The following is a 20,315-nucleotide window of genomic DNA, read 5'->3' as shown; positions in this document are numbered from 1 at the left end:
TGCTGCTCAGAGCACTAGGACTGGCAGCCGCGCCGCCCGGCCAGAGCCAGCCACACAGCCGCTCACTAGAGCACTGCGGCAGGCTGGCGGCTTTTGCAGCCACTCTGCCTGGCAGGAGCTCGCAGCCCCACCGCCCAGCATGTGCAAGGAGGGGGGACAGCAGGAGAGGGGGCAGGTACTAGGTTCCCCAGCCGGGAGCTCAAGGGCCGGGCAGTATGGTTTGGCCCATGGGCCGTAGTTTGTCCACCTCTGGATTAGATGCAAGAATATTGTAAACAGTTCACTGACAACTGGCGAACAAAATAGGTGAAAATAATCAAATCAATATCTGCTGTAATAAATTACTTACTTCTGGTCATTACAGTGGAGCTGGTGCATGTATGTCCTCACTATTAAAGGGGATTATAACATCCAAATGAAAGGGATGTTACACCTGTGCCAAGTAAGTGCAGAGTGGGTGTAAAATTTTACCAAATCAATATTGTCTGGTTGCTCACACCAGTGATGGCATTTTACACCCACTTTGCACAGGTGTCAATGTTGACACAAAGGGCAAAACAGTGGAGAACCAGGCCCTAAAAGACTCAAAGTTGAGGATATGAATTCAGGGGGTTGTCTCTGGACAGGACCAAGGTAAATGAGGTTAAAAAAAATCCCTTCACAGGCTGCTTTCACCATAGATCTGGATTCAGACTCTTGTTACACTAAAAAGATTCCCTACACTGGAGTCCGTCTCCTCCCCGGCCATTTAGAGAGAGCCCTGCTCCCTGACATCCACTTACCTGTCTTCTCTTCGGTTTGGCTGCTCTCCGCCGTCTCCGTTTGTGCTGTTGCCTTGGCAGTAGCATCCTCTGCAGCAGTGGTGGTGACAGCAGCAGGCACATCGGCTTGTTTAGGCTCCTCTTTGTCTTGGGCTTCGTCAGCCTTCAAGGACGGCGAGTTATCAGTGGAAGCTTTAGTGGCACTTTCCGTTTCAGTGGCAGTGGGAGTGGGCTTCTCCTCTGAGGAGGAGGCAGGAGTGGCTGCCTGCGGGGCTGGCTGCTCTGAGCCAGTGTCAGCAGTGCCTTCCCCCTGCTTCTCCTCCGAGGGAGCGCTGCCATCTTTGCTGCCCTCTGCAGGCGGGGCGCTGTCAGACGGAGCAGCTTCTGTGGCAGCAGGAGCGTCGCTCTCTTTGTTCTCTGCCACACCATCAGACGGGGCCTCTTCCTTCTTCTCAGCAGCCTCAGCATCGGCCGCTTGGATATCTCCCTTCTTCTCCCCCTTGAGCTTTTTCCTTGTTATGTGTCCGCGGAAGCTGGCCTGGATTTTGGTGGCTGCCTTATGAGCTTTATCTTCTGGTTTGATGCCATCTTGCTCAATCTTTTGGTCAACATCATCATTTTTTTCAACCTTTAAGGAGAAAGGGTGGGGAGGGGGGAAAGGAGTCAGATAAAGAATTTCCCACATGCAGTGAAAGCTCGTTTCATTGATGGCATCTCACCCACCCTTCACTAGGCTGGGCAAGGCCTGTCAAGAGTAGAGCACATGCTAGAGCAGCACCCTTATCCTCATGTGGCAGCAATGTGGCAAAACTACCATACTGTTGTTTATATGCGGGTGTGTGTGTGGGTGTGTGTTATTTTGCATATTCCCTTGTACAGCGAGCCAGATCCTGTCCTTCAATTTAGCAACTTCACACCAGACCCCAGAACAAAGTTGTTTTAACATGGTGGATTCGGGCTCACGAGGTTCTCCCCTACACAGGAAGCTTCTTCAGTGGTATCCAGCTAAGGCTGCATAAAAATGTTGAATTCTTTTCTGTGGAAAATAGCCAGTGAAATAAACTTGCATTTCCCTTGACATTTTCCCCCAAGATGTCCCCATTGTTTGATGGAATGATTCGAAACAAACGTTCGTTTGGAACTGATTTGAAACCAATAAAAAGAATTTTGATTTGATGTGAAGCACCTTTTAGCGAGGGTTTCCTAATTTATTTGGGGTTTTTTCAGATGGAGAAGAAAAACCTTTTTTTGTTTGGACTCAATTGGATTCAAACTGATTTTTTTCTTATTTTGAATCATTTCACTGGGAAATCAGAACATATAAATCGCTGTGTATTGTTCAAAAAGTCATTTTTTTCCATTGAAAAACCTTGTTGATAAAAATGCGGTGACTAGCGCTATATACAACACCTGCCGTGGCTCCAGAACCACCCCCCTCCCCCCGACCTAAGCACAGGGGCATAGCCAGGGAAAAAGCGGGGTAGGGATATCCCAACACCCTGACAATACCTGGCCACAAGAATGTCCCCTGGAGTTATGCAAAGGTGATTCAAAGCCACTTTTTCAGCCCATCAGCGGTGCCGAGTGCTCTTTGGCTGCAGCGGAGGACCTGAGCTAACTTGTTTGCCTCTCTTTAATTTCATGTGATTTTTTTCCCCCCTGTTAATTTGTGATATTTACCAGATATTTGCTATCGGTTTAGAAATGTTCATGCTCTATTTATTTTTACTGACTCTTCAAATCCACCACCCCTCCACCCTAAAAAAACAACCCACACTGCTTTCAGGGTAGTGTTGTGTAAGGCCTTGGTGCTAGCACTGTTGAGTTCAGTGTCACTGGTGTCTTTTGCCCTGGGGGAATCCCACTGAAGGGTTATACTGCGGGATGCTCCACCACAGATGACACACAGACACACAAATACGCTCGCTCACACAATATATGCCTCGCAAATACCCCATCTACAACCACCCTCTCTTGCCCCCATTCTCATCTGCTTGTGCTTTCAAAGCCAGGTTCATTGAAAGGAAAATAAGTAGATAGTGATAATTCATCCAGTGTTACAAGATAATTGATATCTCTATTAATTCCCCCTGAGCAGAGGGCCACATACACCACTTATGTCGTAATTCCTATGTTGAAGTCTTAAGAAGCAATACAATGCCATACAAGCCTCATGCTGGTCTCATGCACCAGGGTAGATTTTACCCTTTAATGGCTCCTTTCACTCTATGACATGTACTGTACTTCTATTGATAATTTACCAGCACTTGAGTAGGTAACAGCTCAACTGCATATTGACAAGGGGATACTTTTCCATCAATATTCCAATCCAGTAGTTATCAAAAGAGCTATTAAAGAGCAGAGGGAAACTGGTAATGCAATGGCCTCTACACTGTCAACACACGTCTTCAAACACCAGGACCTGGGCTACACTTAAAGCTTAGGTCGACATAGCTACAGAGCTCAGAGGTGTGAAAATTCCACATCCATGAGGGCCACCTATGCCGACCTAAACCCCAGTGTAGATGGAGCTAGGTCAACAGAAAGGTACATCAGTGCATGAGAATGAGCATGCAGACAAATTGCACCTATATGAATGTGTGAGAGTGAGTATGGGGTGTGGCCACGCCCACATGAATATGTGACAGTGAGCACAGCCTGAGCACATACATCAACGTTATCCACATCAATGTGAGAGTGAGCATGAGGAGTGACCACACCCACATCAATTGTGAGCGAATAAATGTGGGGACTGCCCATACAACATCACTGTGTCAGAGCACATGTCCACACCACAAACCCCTACAGCTGCACATTCGTCCATCAACCTACCTGCATCTACAGGAGTGGCTTAGGTCAACCTAACTACATTGCACCGGACACAAATTTTTCACAGCCCTGAGCGATGCAGCTAGGTTGACTTAAGTTTTAGATCACCTGGAACTGACATGACTTAGATATTATTTTTCATTGGACCAACTTCTATTGGTGAGAGAAACAAGCTTTCAAGTCACACACAGCTTTTCTCTCTCACCAACAGCAGTTGGTCCAATAAGAAGATACCTCACCCACCTTGTCTCTCTAAGTTTTAGGTGTAAACCAGGCCAGAGTGAGTGTGGGAAGTAACTGCACCTGCACCAACATGTGCACGTGAGCATGGGGAAGGTCCACACCCACACTGTGTGCTAGTGAGCATGGGGACGGACCACACCCACACCAATATGAACAGATGCAGTTGTGGACATTCACAGACCATTTTTGCAGATCACAGATCGGATGCAGATACAAATTTTGTATCCCCACAGGGCTCTAACCATGTCCACATTAATGTGAGAATGAGGCTAGGACTGACCAGGCCCACACTGAGTAGTGAACATGAATGTGGGAAATGACCACACCCACATCAACGTGTGATGGTAAGCACTGGGTGACTAGACCCATTTGCCAGTGTGTGAGAGTGAACATGGGGAGTAACCATGCTGACACCAAGGTGAGTGCGAATGCGGACTGATCGCACCCACCTCAGTGAGAGTGTGCCTGGGAAGTGGCCATGCCACATCAATATGACAGTGAAGGTTGGGAGCAACCGTACCCACATCAGTGTGTGCGAGTGAGCATGGGGACCAACCACATCCACAGCTAAGTCAATGAGAGAGCATGCAGACTGACCACACCCACATATACGTCAGAGTGAGTGAGGGGACTGACCCCAACCCCCATCCATGTGTAAGAATAGTGTGGGGACTCACCACACCCACATCAGTTTGTGAGCAGGAGTAAGCATGTTCATATCAACGTGTGAGAGTGAGCATTTGGCGTAACCACTCGCACACTAACGTGAGCACTGTCTGACCACACCCACAGCAACAAGTGAGTCTGGGGAGTAACCCACGCCCACCGCATGTGAGCGAGCTGGGGGACTTGCCACGCCCACATCTATGTGAGAGTCAATGAGGGGATGGACTGTGCTTACATCAATGTGTGAGGGTGATCACACCCACATCAGTGAGTGCAAGTGAGCATGGGGACTGACCACGCCCACATCCATATGTGAGAGTGAGCCAAGGGATGGAAGACGTGCCCGTGAACATGTAAGAGTTTGCATAGGGCGTGACCACACCACACCAGGGTTAGAGAATGAGCATGGGGGTGACCATACTCAGATCGAAGTAAGTGAGCATGGGGAGTGACCACGCCCACATCCATACGTGAGAGTGAGCCAGGGGACAGAAGATGCTCCCGTGAACATGTGAGAGTTTGCATAGGGTGTGACCACACCTATATCACTCAGAGTGACCATAAGGGCTGACCATTTCCAATGAATATGAGAGTGACCATGGGGTGTGACTATGCCCCAAAAATCTATTGAATGGGTACAGTTATGCCCATTGTGTTGGGAGAGGGTGAATCTACATTTACTAATGTTTCCAGAGCGCATTAAGTGCCTCAGATGCAAGGTGCTACAGCGCTGCAAACTTTCAGCGAGCGGTAAGGCCAGCCTGCCAGGTGACATGGTGTGAACAGGACCATGGAGTCTATGAGCCTGTTAACATGTTATGTCAGCTGCTGTGAGCATCAAACTAGTGCCTGCATTTGCAAAGCTGCCTGTGTCCGTGTGTTATTAGATACCTAGTGTCATACCTTTCAGCCCTATGTAAGCCTCCCGTTGGGCGCAAAGGGGTTTTAAAGCTTCCTCATACAGTCTGGGAAAAACCTCAGCTGGCGTTGAGCCATCTCATCCCCACACAGGCACACTAGGGACAGAAAAGCACAAAGGCACCACACAGTGTTCCAGCCGATGGAGAGGTCTCTGTGTGTGACCGCTCCAGGCTGTGTCAAGACTAGGAACCATGTCAACTCCCTGACAGCCCAGTATCAGGGGAATGGATACTGGGGTGGCTTAAGGCCAGCTGCATCGAACATAACCACAACACAGTTAAGGATCTAGCCCCCAGGATCCAGCTGCTCCCACACTCATCAGAAAAGGTGATGGAATCATCAGTCCTCAGACAAAAGGGACACACAAAGAGGAAAGGGTTAATTAATGTGCTCCCCACTTCTGTCCTCTGACCACCATATTACATGGGCCCTGCATGGAGTACTGAATCCCTTTCCCACCATTCCACTTGGCCTTTCCCACCCCAGGCACCCCCAGATCATCATCATCACACACACAGAAGGTAGCGTATGCCATGTGTTTATCCGATATTTGCCCAGCTCTATTAACCAGTTATTTACAATATGTGACCCCCACTAATGCAATTACATTAATTGTCTCCCTTATCAGCAGTCTTAGCCAAGGTCATGGAGACTGACCTCTCCTCTCCCCCCCCCCCCAGAGGAGAGTCCCTCCAGGTCAGTGGTTGAGGTTTATTTTGCAGGGCTTGCTTCGCTGCTGACCATGCTGTATCTGCCCTGTGGCTAGAAAGAGAACTCTAGTTCAGAGCCTGGCCTGCCTCGACAGCACTTAAAGCGAACTGCTGTCAAGATGACATCACACTCTTAGCCCTGCTGTGATGACATCATTTCCCCATTGCCTTGATTTGCTCACAGATATGAAAAGTCCACCGCTGCAAATTGTGTTACACAGACGTGCTTTTGGTATCATTTCATATGTGAAATGAAAGGAGGTCTTTGGCAGAGAGTGGGAGGAGGTAAAGCATGGGAGGGATTTCAGGTCAGTGTGTGGGGAGGGGAATCCAATAATAATAATAATAATTAGACCACTTCAGGCTCAGGAGTACAGTGGTTCAAACACGGCTCTTGTGATTTGTAATATCGCTAGAGCCACTCACTAATAAGTGTTGCATTTCTATAGCATCTACCCCGGAAGCCACTGAGGCATAACATGTTACATTTCCATATCACTTTCCTCCTGGAGCATGCCAAAGTACTTCACAAACCATGTATGTGCAGCACTGTTGGAATGCAGCCACTTCTGGGGTGGAACACAGCTGCTAACTGGTGCATGTGTCACACTGCATATACCACTGGGGCAGGGAGGCATTTTGGCCAAGGAAAACCTCTGCTGTCAGGAAAAGAAGCATTGGAGCTTCATCATTGAGTTTTACACCCACTGCAACCAATACCTTACTTATGAAGGTTGGGTCAGAAATAACCCATATACAGTGAATGGCCTGGAACACAATTTATCTTCCTTGGAAGAATGAAGAGGTGAGTCCGTCCTTCCAGGACATGTACATGGTTCTGAGGAATCCAGTGGAAAAGGGAAATCTCTCTCTCTTTCTGTCTGTCCACATTCATGATATTCGAGTGCTATTTTCATGGCTTCTTATTTACTGTTATTATTAATAATAATTATAATAATTATTATTTGTACCGTGACAGTGCCTAGATGCTCCAATCAGGAATCAAGGTCCCACAGTGCTAGGTACTGTACACATGCTTACGTATAAAGTGAATTCTGTATAGTAGTAGACATATTTAAACAATGTGGAAACTAACCAAATGTGCAAATTATGCATTGACATCATCAGCAGGTGTTCTCTAACCCTAACCTGAACCCTAGACATTATCGTGATGGAAAAGTCAGAAATACTGACTGGTCCATTGATAGTCATTGAAGACAATGGGACTTTGGCATGAATACAGTGTGCAGGATTTTGAAAGTTCTTCGTGAAGCACACAGCTAAGCTGCTTTGTCTCTATCTACACAGCACAGAGTCTGTCTTCTGAACAGAGACATGATCTTGTTCCGCATCTCTGTCTGCCTCTGTCTGACACACCCCAAGTTCAAATGATAGGCTTCCCTTTTCAGGCAGGCAGCTCCTGTCAGAGTTTCCCTCTCAGAGGTAGCTAGGGAGCAGGAGGCAAGAAGATAAATTATCCCAACATAGGAGGAGTGTCGATCAGCTGGAAATAGCCAGCAGCCTGAAGAATTCCAGGCATGCAAAATACATTGGCCCTTGACCCCAGTAAGGTTTCCCCTCTTGCTCACAGAGCTGACTTGGCCAAAAACTTGTAGAGGGGGAAGATTATTGCTAGGGATGGAGAAGGTGCCACCAGACCTTCCAGCCCCATTTAAATGCCCCACAGCCTGCCACTGAAGGAGGTATGGGACAGGGAGCACATCGCTCCATTTTTTAAGAGCATTGGCTGATTTGCCTCTGCTCCATTTTGTGACACTCCAGAACCGCCTCTGCCCCACACCGGGCACACCTGAGGCACACCGGGAGGGGCCACCTCTCTACCTCTCCTACCAGAGTCCCCTCTACCCCACACTGGCTTGCAAGGGACTGTTTTCCTACCTGTCACTCCCAGAGACAACTCCATCACACACCTGGAAACATTACTCTCCCTTTCCTTTCCTTTTTGTCTTTGGACTGTATGCATTACAGCTAGGGTTCCTAGCTCCCTGGTCCCTGGATTCAGGGTGTATTACCCAGAAGTTCTGGGTTTATTAAGTTTTCAAGTATTACCAGAAGAGAAAACAACACACATTAAATGGACCAGAAGCTGTACCCATGGAAAGGGTGGCAGAGGCCGATGGTGTCAGCATCCCTTCTGCAAGTTGGGAGAGGGTGTCTCTCACTTTAGCCTCCCCTCCTCCATACCCTCTTTCCCGTGCCAAATGTAAAGAGCCCTAATGTGAATGGGGAATCTTCCTCATTCTATCTGGCTCCTGATGGCAGCTCCCCAGGAGTTTTCCATGTGTCCTACTCCTGACTAGAGCACACAGTAAGGTAGGCCTTGGTGCCATTAGGGACTCTGCCTCAAAGTGAGTGATTTTCCTTTGTCTGTTGTTTGTAGTCAAGTCAGCCATTGCTCCTTCATTTCCTTCCCATTCTTGTTCAGCCACTGGGAAAGTCCATAACTGTCACATACCTATTCACTCTGGTTTCCTTCCCAACTCTCCATCTTCCTTTCCTCTTGGGAGCCAAACACATTCCTCCTGACCTCTGACTTGAAGGACAAAGGCACTCAATGAGTTGCAGGCCAATAGGGGGAGGCATTAGTGGTGCCCCAAAAGGTAGATGAGCTGGTGCCTGAGTGTAAGGGCAGAAAGGAAGGAGCTGTATTATGGGAAAAGCAAGATAATTTGTCTGAGACCCAGCAGCTGAGGAGAGAAGCACATGAGAAAAGACTGCACCAGCTGTCTCTGCAGAAGGAGCGAAGCGTGAATGCATGAGAGATAGAAAAGACTTTCACGCCTTCTGAAGTGAGGAAGCAATTTAGCACCGAGAACAGCTTTGCTTAACCCAGTTAAATGGTGTGAAGACACCAGGATAGAGGATTGCCCCTCCCTGCTCAACCTGTCTGCAGTGTGTGGAAACGAGAACGATTCCTTTTCCCAGAGTGAGTATTGCTATTATGGTCAAAACATAATTTAGAGAGGGAAAAGGTCTGTTAGTTCATCTAGCTCACCTCCCCCTGGGCCAGTGACCGATAGTTCTCTATTGTATTTGTAACATGATGGTGTCCCGTCTAGCCTCACATGCCCCAACCAATGAGGCTTCCATCCCTTCCCCTGGGAGACTATTCTACAGCCGAATGGATCTCATGGTCAGAACGTTCTTCCTCTCTTTTCTGGTGCCCAGAATGGAGTGTGTTAGTGATAGATAGATAGATAGATAGATGGCTTGCCAACTGTCTAATCGCACAAACCCAAACAATCTTGCCCCACCCCCTTTCCCGCCCCTCCCCCGAGGCCACACCCCATATCCCGCCCCTTCTTCAAGGCCCCGCCCCCACTCCATCCGCCCTCCCTTCATCGCTCGCTCTCCCCCACCCTCATCCACTTTCACCGGGCTGGGGCAGGTGGTTGGGGTGCGGAGGGGGTGTGGGCTCTGGGCTGGGGGGTGGGGCTAGGGTGACCAGATATACCAATTTTATAGGGACAGTCCTGATATTTGGGGCTTTTTCTTATATAGGCGCCTATTACCCCCCACCCCCGTCCCGATTTTTCACACTTGCTGTCTGGTCAAGCTAGGTGGGGCCGAGGGGTTCAGAGTATGGGAGGGCGCTCCAGGCTGAGCCTGAGGTAGAGGGTTGGGGTGCAGGAAAGGGTATGGGTTGCGGGCTCTGGGAGGGAGTTTGGGTGCGAGAGGGCTCAGGGCTGAGGCAGGGGGTTGGGGTGCGGGAAAGGGTGCAGGATATGGGCTCTGAGAGGGAGTTTGGGTGCAGGAAGGGGCTCAGGGCTGGGGCAGAGGGGTTGGATGTGGGAGGGAGTGCGGGGTGCAGGTTCTGGCCAGGTGGCGCTTACCGTTGGGTGACTCCCAGAAGCTACCGGCACTGGGGCAGCTAGGTGGCTCTGTGTGCTGCCCTGCCTGAAGGCACCTCCCCCACAGCTCCCATTGGCCGTGGTTCCTGGCCAATGGGAGCTGCGGAGCCACTGCTCGGGGCAGGGACAGCACACAGAGACCCCCTGGCCGCCCCTGTGCCTAGAATCCGAACATGACAGCTGCTTCCAGGAGCCGCACGGAGCCAGGGCAGGTAGGGAGCCTGACTTAGCCCCGCTGCGCTGCTAACCGGACTTTGACCTATTAAAATCTCCCGGATTGCCTTTAATAGTCACCAGGAGATTGAGGCCGATTCCGGGAGACTCCCGGCCAATCCGGGAAGGTGGGCAACCCTGATAGACAAACAGAAGTGTTCACACTCCTTTAACATTTGTAGATTATCATGTTCTCTCCTCTGTCCATTACTGACTCCAGCTAGATATATTTAGCTTCTTAATCACTCCCAAATCAGTCCCTCCAATCCCCTCATCTATTTTGTTTCTCTCCTCTGAACTCCTTTCAGTTTGTGAGTCTTTCTGCTAATATGGTGGTCAAATGTTATATCCTCCCATGTCAAGAACCCTAGAGTCTCGCTGGGTAAGTGAAGAAAGGCACCTAAATATGCCCGATTGTCAGGGCTAACTGATTGTCAAGGCTAGATGAAAATTTTCCTTTGACACTGTTTTTGACAGAAAATTGGGTTTCCAGATAAACAAAAATGTTCATTGAAAGTGACTCCTTTCTTTGAAAATTTTCATTTTTTTGCTGGAAAACCAAAAACCTGAACTCTTTTCAGTTTTTGGCTGGAAATATTTCAATTTACAGCAGTTTTGGGCTGGATTTTTTTTTTATTTGACCAAAAAAAAATTCGATTTTCGATGAAAAGATTGAAATTTTCCACTGAAAATTTCAATGAAACATTTTTTTGTTTGTTTTCATTTTCATCAAAGTTTCCTGTGTTGTTGTTGTTTCCATTTTCCAACCGGCTTTCCTGACCTTATTAAAAGTACTGCCAATACCAGAGACTGTGCATGCTCCCTATTGGATAAAACACAGGACAGTGGCTGTTAGAATGCCCAAGAAATCGCATGTGCTCACTATGGGACACTTGCGCCCTCACATCGGACAGAATAGAATGGGTTGTATCAGAGAACGGTCTCCTGGTGCAATGGCGTAAAATGCCCAAGGAGAAAGTGTGCATGATCCTGTGGGCAGACTTGAAGAAGAGCCCTGTGTACGTTTGAAAGCATCTCTCTCTCTCACCAACAGAAGTTGGTCCAATAAAAGATATTACCTCACCTATCTTGTCCCTTTGTGCATTTGCAATATGCAACTGAAAACAATTTGGTGGCCGAACAAGGAAGGGATTAAACACCAGAGAGGCAGTGCCCTCAGCCAGCATCTTGCTTACCGTGGCTGCCTGTCTTAAATTGCCTCAGACGGTCCTGCATTGAGGAAGGCCAGCTCACTGGATGCCGGGAATCCTAAATGTACTTTGTGCCCTTCCCCTCACAAGCTGAGTGATCAATGGAATTTCAGATGACTTCACCTGAAGATAGGCTCTGACCAAATCCTGGATCTTGAGACCACTAAACTTTGGGGAAATTCAGAGCCAGAGCCAAACGCTGTGGCTTGGGCCTATAGAGTTCCCAGTGCTTCAGAGCAGAGACTGTGTTCTCCTATGTGTTTGTATAGTTCTTAGTGCATTCAGGCCCTTTGTTGCTGTCACAATATAAATGATTATTATTAATAACCCCTGAACCATAAATCCCTGCAGACTCTGGCAATTCTAGCCTGCATTTTACTTTTGTAAGGAAACTCAAAATTCGATGACTTTATCTAGTTTTGGGTCTCACTATGGAGGCTCCACACAAACGTTGCGATTGGGTGATTCTCATTTCCAGCAGTTCAGAACTACTGTCCCCATGAGATCTGGGCGTCCCTGCTTCCAGCTCCAGCCAAGGCCAGGGGCCAGAGGCCAGGTGCTAATCTATGACTAATGCTTCCTTCAGATATGGTGCAGCCAGTCACTGAGCTTCCACGGAGGCCAAGGTGTTGTGACCTTTCCGGAACTCTTTTTAAAGAAGGAAGCAATTTCTGTCCCACTTGCTTTCGCCCATTCCCCTCTCTCTGAATGTACCACTGCATTCACGGCTCTGGAGAGGAAAGGCCTGCAGCCAACCATCTGGTTCCTCAATCCTCTTTTTAAACTGCATGTTAACCCTGAACTTATTCAGATGCCCACTGCAGACAGTGAGATGCCACTGTTCAGCCTAGTGATCAGAGGGAGCTGAGCAGCTCCCAGCATCTCCCACACTTGGCTGTATGAGCATGGGGCTGTATTTGCTCTATTATTATTATTTTTTAATTTATATAATTGGAAATAGGGGCAATTATCTTCCCACAAAGCGTTTACAGGTTCGTTAAAATCAAACAAACATCCCAAGCAATTAGGGAAAGCGAGGCGCGGATTAATTCCCAGTGGTTTGGGAAACAGCTAGAGAGCAGGCTCCGCCAATGCAGCTGGTTCTCTGCTCCTGCCGCAGCGTCAGCCACCGCCGCTGCCTGGGGGAGAGTCTCCCCTCCCAGCACAGACACAGACAGGTGCCACACCCTTTCTGCCTTCTGTCTGGAGAAGCCGCCAGGAGCAAAGCTGAGACTGAAAGAGGATTAGAGTCACCGAGGCTGAAAACAGCAAGGGACAGAGCAGGGACCCGGGGCAGCTGGACAGGGAAGAGGGGGAGAGAGAAATGAAAAGGGGGAGCTGCAGGGGAAGAAGATAAGAAGTGAGATGAAAGAAGAAGGAAAGAGAGAAGGGCAGGAACAAAGGAACGAGAGACAACAATTAGAGGAGAAAAGGAGAGACAGGGATGGAGAGAGAGAAACTGGCCAAAATCAAGAGCCAGAATGGGAAACAGACAAAGAAAGAAGAGGAAGAGGCAGGTTGAGAAAGGCACATGGAGAGACCTCGAGTGAGAGACAGACATACAAAAGAGTAACTGATGCTTTTCTGACATGTATGAGAGAGAGAGCGATGCCATGAAAAGGAGGAGAGGGAATAGCTGGACGGGTCCAGCAGAAGCAGACCTGTGTGAACAGAAGACTATTGCTGCCACAACTCAGGCACCACTTGCTGCTCTTTCCATGGCAGGCCCAGTCTCGCTGCACTGAGCCCTGAACGCCATCTGCAATGCACTGGTTGCAGGGACCCCCATGTGAGCATTTCCCCAGCAACGGCAGGGTTATTCCTGCAAGCGTGGCTGGCGGCAGTGCCCCTCCGGGGGATTAGCCTTGTCAGGAAGGATATTGATTTGGCTACTGATGTGTTAATGTGTGGCAGCTTTGGGCATTGCTGCTCCCTTCCCTTCCCCGCTTCAGACAATAGATATGGGTCGCAAACTGCACTAGCCAGCCATGGGGCTCTCTTCTTGGAAGACAGGGGAGAGGAAAAGAAGGCAGCCTGCTGCCCAGTGACGCGAACTTAGAGCATCTATAAAACCTTTTCTATTCCAGGTTAGCCCGAAGGGACTGCAATGAGCTAGATAAAAGGAGTGCTGGGAGAGTGTAGGAATATGTTGCAGCCATTGCATGCTCAGTAGGAGCTCTCACACGGTCTCAGGCCATGTCTACATTACCACTTTTGTTGGTATAACTTCTGTCTCTCAGGGGTGTGGAAAAAACACACCTCAGCGCAACATACTTTACACCAAGAGAGGCGCAGGTGTGGACAATGCTGTGTCGGTGGGAGAGCTTCTCCCACCGACATAGCTATTGCTGCTCGCAGCAGTGGTTTTATTCTGTCAATAGGAGAGCTCTCTCCCCCTGGCACAGAGCAGTTATATGAGAGATCGTACAGTGGTGCAGCTACATCAGTACAGCTACATCGCTAGTGTAGCCATGGCCTCAGGTGTTAGACCTTGCTCCGTAAAGGGAGAGGAGGGACTACTGGCCAGAGCAACAGGTTTATTATCCCCTTTCAGTGCTCAAAGCGTGCCAGGGGATCTTTGGAGAACATACCAGAAAGGAGCAAAGGGGAATGGTCGAGGTTTGTTTGCTTGGGAGGTATCTATTGAAATTCCCCATTCAATCCTTGTCCTTTCTCCCTCCTCTCGCTGAAGACTGTCAGCACCGCTGTGGGTCTGGGGGCTGAAGCAGGATGGGCCAAACTGACACATGGCACCCCTGCAGTGACTGTCACCACTAGGAAGGTGGTCCCGCAGACAGAGCAGCAGTGAGAGTCCTGAGTACTATCCCCAGCTCTGCCACTGACGCCCGATGGGGCCTCGGTCAAGACTCTTCTCCTCTGTGTGTCTCAGTTTCTCCATTTGTAAAACGGATATAGTGATATTTATCTTTGTAAAGTATCTTGAGCTCTACAGGTGAAAAGTGCTTTGCAAATGCAAAATATTATCGTGAGTATATTATTATTACACAACTAGGGCATCACACAGACCATGCTTCTCGTGTGTCAGCTGAAGCCTGGCTGAGAGCAATTTCATGGTTACACAAGTGTCTCCTGTGCATTACTGCACTGCTGAACAAGACCACCTCGTTCTGACACAGCAATTGTGCAGGAAGAAACACTGTGGTATCCATAACTGCCCTCCTCTCTGCTCTCAGGAACAGGGAATTATAATAATGAATTGGTGACATTTCTGCAATACCTTTCATCCCAAAGTGCTTTACAAACATTACAGATACAAAAACTGCCTCACCCATGCCTGAAATGCAGCCACTTCTGTGGTTAACCACAGCAGCTGCTTAACAATGGATAACAATCTTACACCACAGTTTCAGACAGGAAGTGAAGAAGACCACTGCATCTAATTAAAATTACTCGGGGAACTGAAGGAGGCACCCTGTAGTTCCTCAAACTGAGATTTGGCCAGGACACCCAGGTTACCATCTCTTTTCTTATGTGGGATCTTTAGTTATACCCTGTGGCTGGTGCCATAATTTCCCTTCTCTTTTGAAAGAGCACAATGCCCCAGCACCTCTCTGGGACACGGGTGTCTATAATGACTCATAGAGAAGAGCACCATCCCCACACACTGCAGCCCCTAGGTACAACCTGCACATCTCCCATCCAAATACAGGCAAGGTCCAAGCCTGCTTAGCTTATGATAGCCCCTCCCCAGATCTGAACCCCTTAATTCACTAAGAGATCACCCTCATTTTCTCTCTGAAAAGTTGATGTGCATGTGCTTTGAAATCCTACAGCAGATCCTGTTGGCCTTGCACTTACGGATTCCTGCTCCCTGAGGCACCTGGCTGGCACCCTTGATATGGACTCCAGTTCCCTATGGGGCCTGCCTGGCTCTTTTGGCAGCCTCTGGGTATTGCAGGTGGGAGCAAGCCTCCCAGCCTGGGTAAACAGACTTGCACTACCGGGGCTCAAGCTAGCACGCTAAAAGTAGCTGTGTGGATGTTGTGGCTCAGGCTTGACACCCTGGGTCTGAGCTTGGGTGTCTAGCCCAAGTCTCCTCCAGAGTTGCAACGTCCACACAGCTATTTTTAGCTTGCTAGCTTGAGTGAAGCTAATACGAGTCTGTCTACCAGGGTTGGGAGGCTCGCTCCCAGTTGCAGTGTAGACTTACCCTTTGAGCAGAGACTCTGCCTCCCTGCCTCCCTGTTGGTCAGGGCTGGCCTAGCTGGCACAGGTTCTAGCTCCTGGGGGCCTGGTTGGCCCAGTTGGCACCGGTTCTAGCTCCTGCGGACTAGGGGCTGGCCTTGCTGGTACAGGCTCGGGATGCTGGTGCCAAAGTGGCCTCAAGAGCTTAGGTTCAAATTCCTGAGGACTGATAGGGCAGCTGGCATCCCTGGTTCATGCTCTCACTCCTGGTGCCCAGCTGGCCCTGGACTGACACAGAGACGGGCTCTACACTCACACACACTCTTATGCACATCGCTTGACCCAGAAGATCCCAGCAGCTGCTCTGGTTGTGGAAGGCTTCCCCTGCAGGTCTCCAGACACGATGGCAGAAAGGGCGTTCACTCAACACAGCACTTGAATGAAGTCCCTGTGAGCAGGGAAGGCAGGACACCACCCTCTCTGGTGTATCTGACTTCTCCCCAGCAGCAGCACATCTGGGATGCTGGAGTCCCATATGCCACCATTTTTATGAAATCACTCTCGGCCTACACTTCTGATGTTTTTAATTGCACATGGAGGGAAAATATTCCCCCCGCCCCCGCTACCTTCCCATCCCTCAACTCTGTCCAGGAAGCGAAGGAGGCCTGCAGACCCCAAATATCCTCTCTGCTTGGTCACCAGAGTGTGGGGGAAAGATGGGAGTAAAATCTACTCTAGATATCCAGGATATTAGATTTGTAAGTGATAATGGCTCCTGGTCGCCAGCAGTGGCAGAGCTACTGCAATAACTCTCTCATTGGAAAGCACAGCCCTTTAAGAGAGCTAAGAATGGGAGACTACGCTCTTTGCTAGCTGATTTCATGATCATGTGGCAAAGAGAGAAGCTCCCCACTCCCAAGATGCGCAGACACACACGACTGCGATCTGTTGGGTAAGGCTCACCCGACAGGAGAACTGTAGTTGAAAAGGTTTCTGAGTGGAGCCCACATACCTTTTGCACCAAAAGTGGTGCAAATAAAATGGAGACTTTCGTCTGAGAAGCAGCTGCGTACGTGTGCTGCTGGAGAGTCAGGGCTAAATTCAACATTGGCTGGTGTAAGTGGGTGCAGCTCCATTTATTTCAATGCCCTCTTTTTCCACTGGAGAGCCTGTAGGTCCCTAGCGGCCAGTTGCTCCCAAACAATTTGGAGAGGGCACAGCAATTCTCATTCCTTTACTAACGGGGAGACACAAAGCACAAGCTAAATGAGCACCTCACCTACACGGCCTTGGCTCTGCTAGTAGCGGACAGATAGCACAGGGGCATCTAGGGCCTCTGCTTTCAGCACCTTCCCATCCCCACCAACCGCATCCTTGTGGCATTCCTCTTTGTGACGTCTGGCAATGAGGCAAATGACAGCAACTAGGGAAGCCAATGGGATGAAAATATGAACAGCCATCTGAGCAGGATACAATCCTGTAGAGAAAAAGGCACTCAAATACTGTGGATGTTGGTGCAGTATGAGAAGCTATCAGAATAGAATTGAATAGACATACACCGCATGACAGAGGCTGGCTTTTGGTTAAAATTAAGAAAAGAAACAAAACAAACACTGGTTATTAAAGATTCCACTTAATGGCAAAGGAATGACGAGATCTAGCCACAGGTGTCTGCATTAACTCTAGAGGAACACAGTCGTAAATTCAGGGCTCCGTGTTCTCAAGAACTTTCCTGAAAGAACCAAGATGAGACTGAGCCAGGATGATGAGATCAAAACTGATTCTGCTAACTCCTCCTGCGTTCTGCAGCAGTTTAACCTGAAAACCCTAAGATCACACAGCCAGTTTCTCCCTCCCAGCATTCACCAATCAGGACGGAGAATGGTTTCATGGTTATGGTAATGAACTTGGAGTCACAAGACCTAGGCTCTAATTCATGGCTCTGCCATGGACATCCTGAATGACCTTGACAGAGTCACTTTGCTCTTCTCTGCCTCTGCTGTCCCATCCTACCTCATAGTGGGACTCTAAAGCTAGACTCCTTAATGCTTGTGGAGGGCTTTGAGATCCTTAAATGGAAGGTGCTTGAGCAGGGCAAGGTAGAGTACAATACTCAAGATGGCCCTCTCCAGCCCCTTTCCTGACTATCACTGCATCAGGGTATGAAATCTCTGAGAGGAGGCGTGTTTGTAAGATCTATGTCTCCAATAAGGACTTTGTAAGGGCCAAAATAGAGCAACATCCCCCCACTAAAGAATCCATCACAGGTTACCCAAGAGAACCAAGGCTTGATTTTCTGTTGCTCCTTAGTTTATGCTGCTCCAGTGCTTTAAAGGGACCAGGAAACTGGTGAACCTGGCTACCTGCTACAGGGGTAATCCCTGAGAGCAGAGAATCAGTGTGACAGTGTTATGTCATGCCCCTCTCATAGCCCTTTATGTAGAGGGGATGGCCAGAGGAAAGCGGGGATTGGCCCGAGTACAGCAGAGCTCTGTCAATTCTTGGCTGCTGGAACAACTCTTTGTGGCCCTAGTCAGTTGAATGTGAGTTTGAACAGCCTCAGGGCTGGCCCTGGAATATGGGAAATGCAAATGTGGCTTTAAACCATCCTTGCTCCCATTCTGTTCCTGCACGGAGCACACAGCTCTGCCAAAAATGCTAACTGGATCTGCAGTGTATGCTGGGACAGGACACTTTGGTGGCTCTGCAAAGTCAGATCTAAAGGGAGGCATTAAGTAAAGCAGCTAGTGAAAGGACCTGAAGTATATTCATTTAAGGCTCACAGTGGCCTTGTGCACATCAGCCCACCTCTTACCACTGCTACACTCTTCCAGAAGTTCCTCCTAAGCTCCCTACCCAGTGCCTCTTTGCTCTCTACTTTTTCAGTTCTTTGCTCATGGGGCTTCCACCTCCAAACTGTTATTAAAACAGGGCTTGAGTTGGCTCTGAACAGCTCAGGCCTAAACTCAATTCTACTGGCTTTTGTCCAGCCTCCAATCAGCAAGCATTATAGTAGCTTCAAAAAGTGAGTTCTACTGTCATGTGTTCTTCCTGAATAGATTAGATAGACAGAGATCCATCTGATGCATTTATAACCCACCCACCACTGAAGTATATAGGCACCATCAAAACAGTCCCTTTAGGATGCTTTGTCCAGCATCTCATGCTGAGTTAGCAGAAGAAACCAGGCAGGGGGGTTCTCCAAATGGAACAAGTGAATGGTGTGGGAGGTACGGTGCATGAAACTTTTTACATTTCTTTCTAGTATACTTTGGAAGTGGGGGCAAGTTTTCATCTTGACTAAGCCACAGGTGTGGGGTTTGGAAATAGGGTCTTTCTCTACCTGAGATCCAGTACACAGCCACGAAGAGAAAGTGCCAAGAGGGGTGAACAAGAACATCACTATTTAGAAGCTGCAGTAATTAACCTGGGAGCAACTACTAGTGAAGAACTGACTCTCACCACAGACTGTACAGTCAGTGAACAACTATTGTAGATACATTTGGGTTGGAATGGACTCTTTTTTGGGGTCATCCAGGACTGATTTCATTGCTCTTAAACCCTCCCTGATAGATGGGTATCCCATCTCAGTCTTGGGGCTCTCCAGAAATGATGATTCCACAGCTTCCTGTGGCAGCTAATTTCATTGCTGAACTAAATATACCCAGCTGCAGCTTAAGCCTGTCTATTCCTTCTTGTTCTGTCTTGTTCTGTCCTAGGTACCTAGTGAGAACAATTGGTCTCCGCCCTCTTGGTAACATCCCTTCATATATCTATAGCCCTCATCTCTCACATCAGTCTTCTTTCCTTCAAACTGATCATGCCCTGCTACCGTAACCTCTCCTCAGAGCTCTTTTTTCGGTTCCTGAAGTCACATTTGTTTTACTGAGAAATGACTAAATGTCTTCCCAGTTTCTATGAATAGCAAAACACACCATACTTACAATAATAATAATAATTAGCCATGTATCTAAAAATAAAAACAATGTGTGGAACTGACACTCAAGGGCAGCAAGGGAAGCTGCAACCGTGAACATAGATGGTGAAGAAATTAGTTAAGCACCTGGAGAGAAAAGATTTCAGAGAATTCATAAGGTGGATGACCATCCCTCCTCACTGTCACAGGACAGTCCTGAGTTTGACTGCCCTGTGTCTCGTCTGCTGTCCAGCCTCCTGAAAGCTATTCAGAACATTAAGGAGCTTTCTGAGGACATTAAACGCGGGGATGGCTCAACAAGGCTAGGTGAAATGAGATCTGGTGGAAGGAAGTCAACCATTTTTCTGAGGTTCCAATATGTCTGACTAACTGTTTGCACCAGGGTCCTCTTATCTTTAATTTTCACATGGCTCTGAGCTTTCAGGTCCAGATGGAAGGAGATTACTGTGAGATAGGCCAAGCTTGTGATGATTTACTGTGTTGGAGTTATTACTGGTGTTATTACTACTACACCCTGGTAACATCACCCTGGTGACATCTGGAGATGAAGCAATGAAACAAGCAATGGCAACTGGAAAAGCCAATGGGATGGTGTGAGATACAAAAACAAACTGCATGAGCAGGATACAAGCTTGCAGAGGAAAAGGCACTCACATACTCCAGAGGTCAGCCTGGCTTATTTATGTATTATTACTATTATTGTTATCATTATTATGGTAGCACTCACAATGTGCTAGATGCTTTCCAAACGGAAATGAAAAGTTCCTGCTCTAACTTCTGCTCTCAGAGGTAGCATCAGGACAAGG

At 48.4% G+C, this 20,315-nt stretch overlaps 1 protein-coding gene across 1 annotated transcript in view; it reads right to left on the bottom strand.

The window, feature by feature from the left end:
* Window positions 1–20,315, bottom strand: part of GAP43 (growth associated protein 43) — a 79,320-nt gene that overhangs the window by 33,215 nt on the left and 25,790 nt on the right. Inside the window, exon 2 of the mRNA XM_074974266.1 lies at window positions 783–1,389. Within this exon, the coding sequence (XP_074830367.1) occupies window positions 783–1,389 (607 nt within the window). The remainder of the gene's footprint in view (window positions 1–782; window positions 1,390–20,315) is intronic.

Source organism: Natator depressus, chromosome 1, assembly GCF_965152275.1.
Source record: "Natator depressus isolate rNatDep1 chromosome 1, rNatDep2.hap1, whole genome shotgun sequence".
NCBI lineage: Eukaryota > Metazoa > Chordata > Testudines > Cheloniidae > Natator > Natator depressus.
The sequence above is the reverse complement of the archived record's forward strand: the minus strand, read 5'-3'. Positions and strand labels throughout refer to the sequence as shown.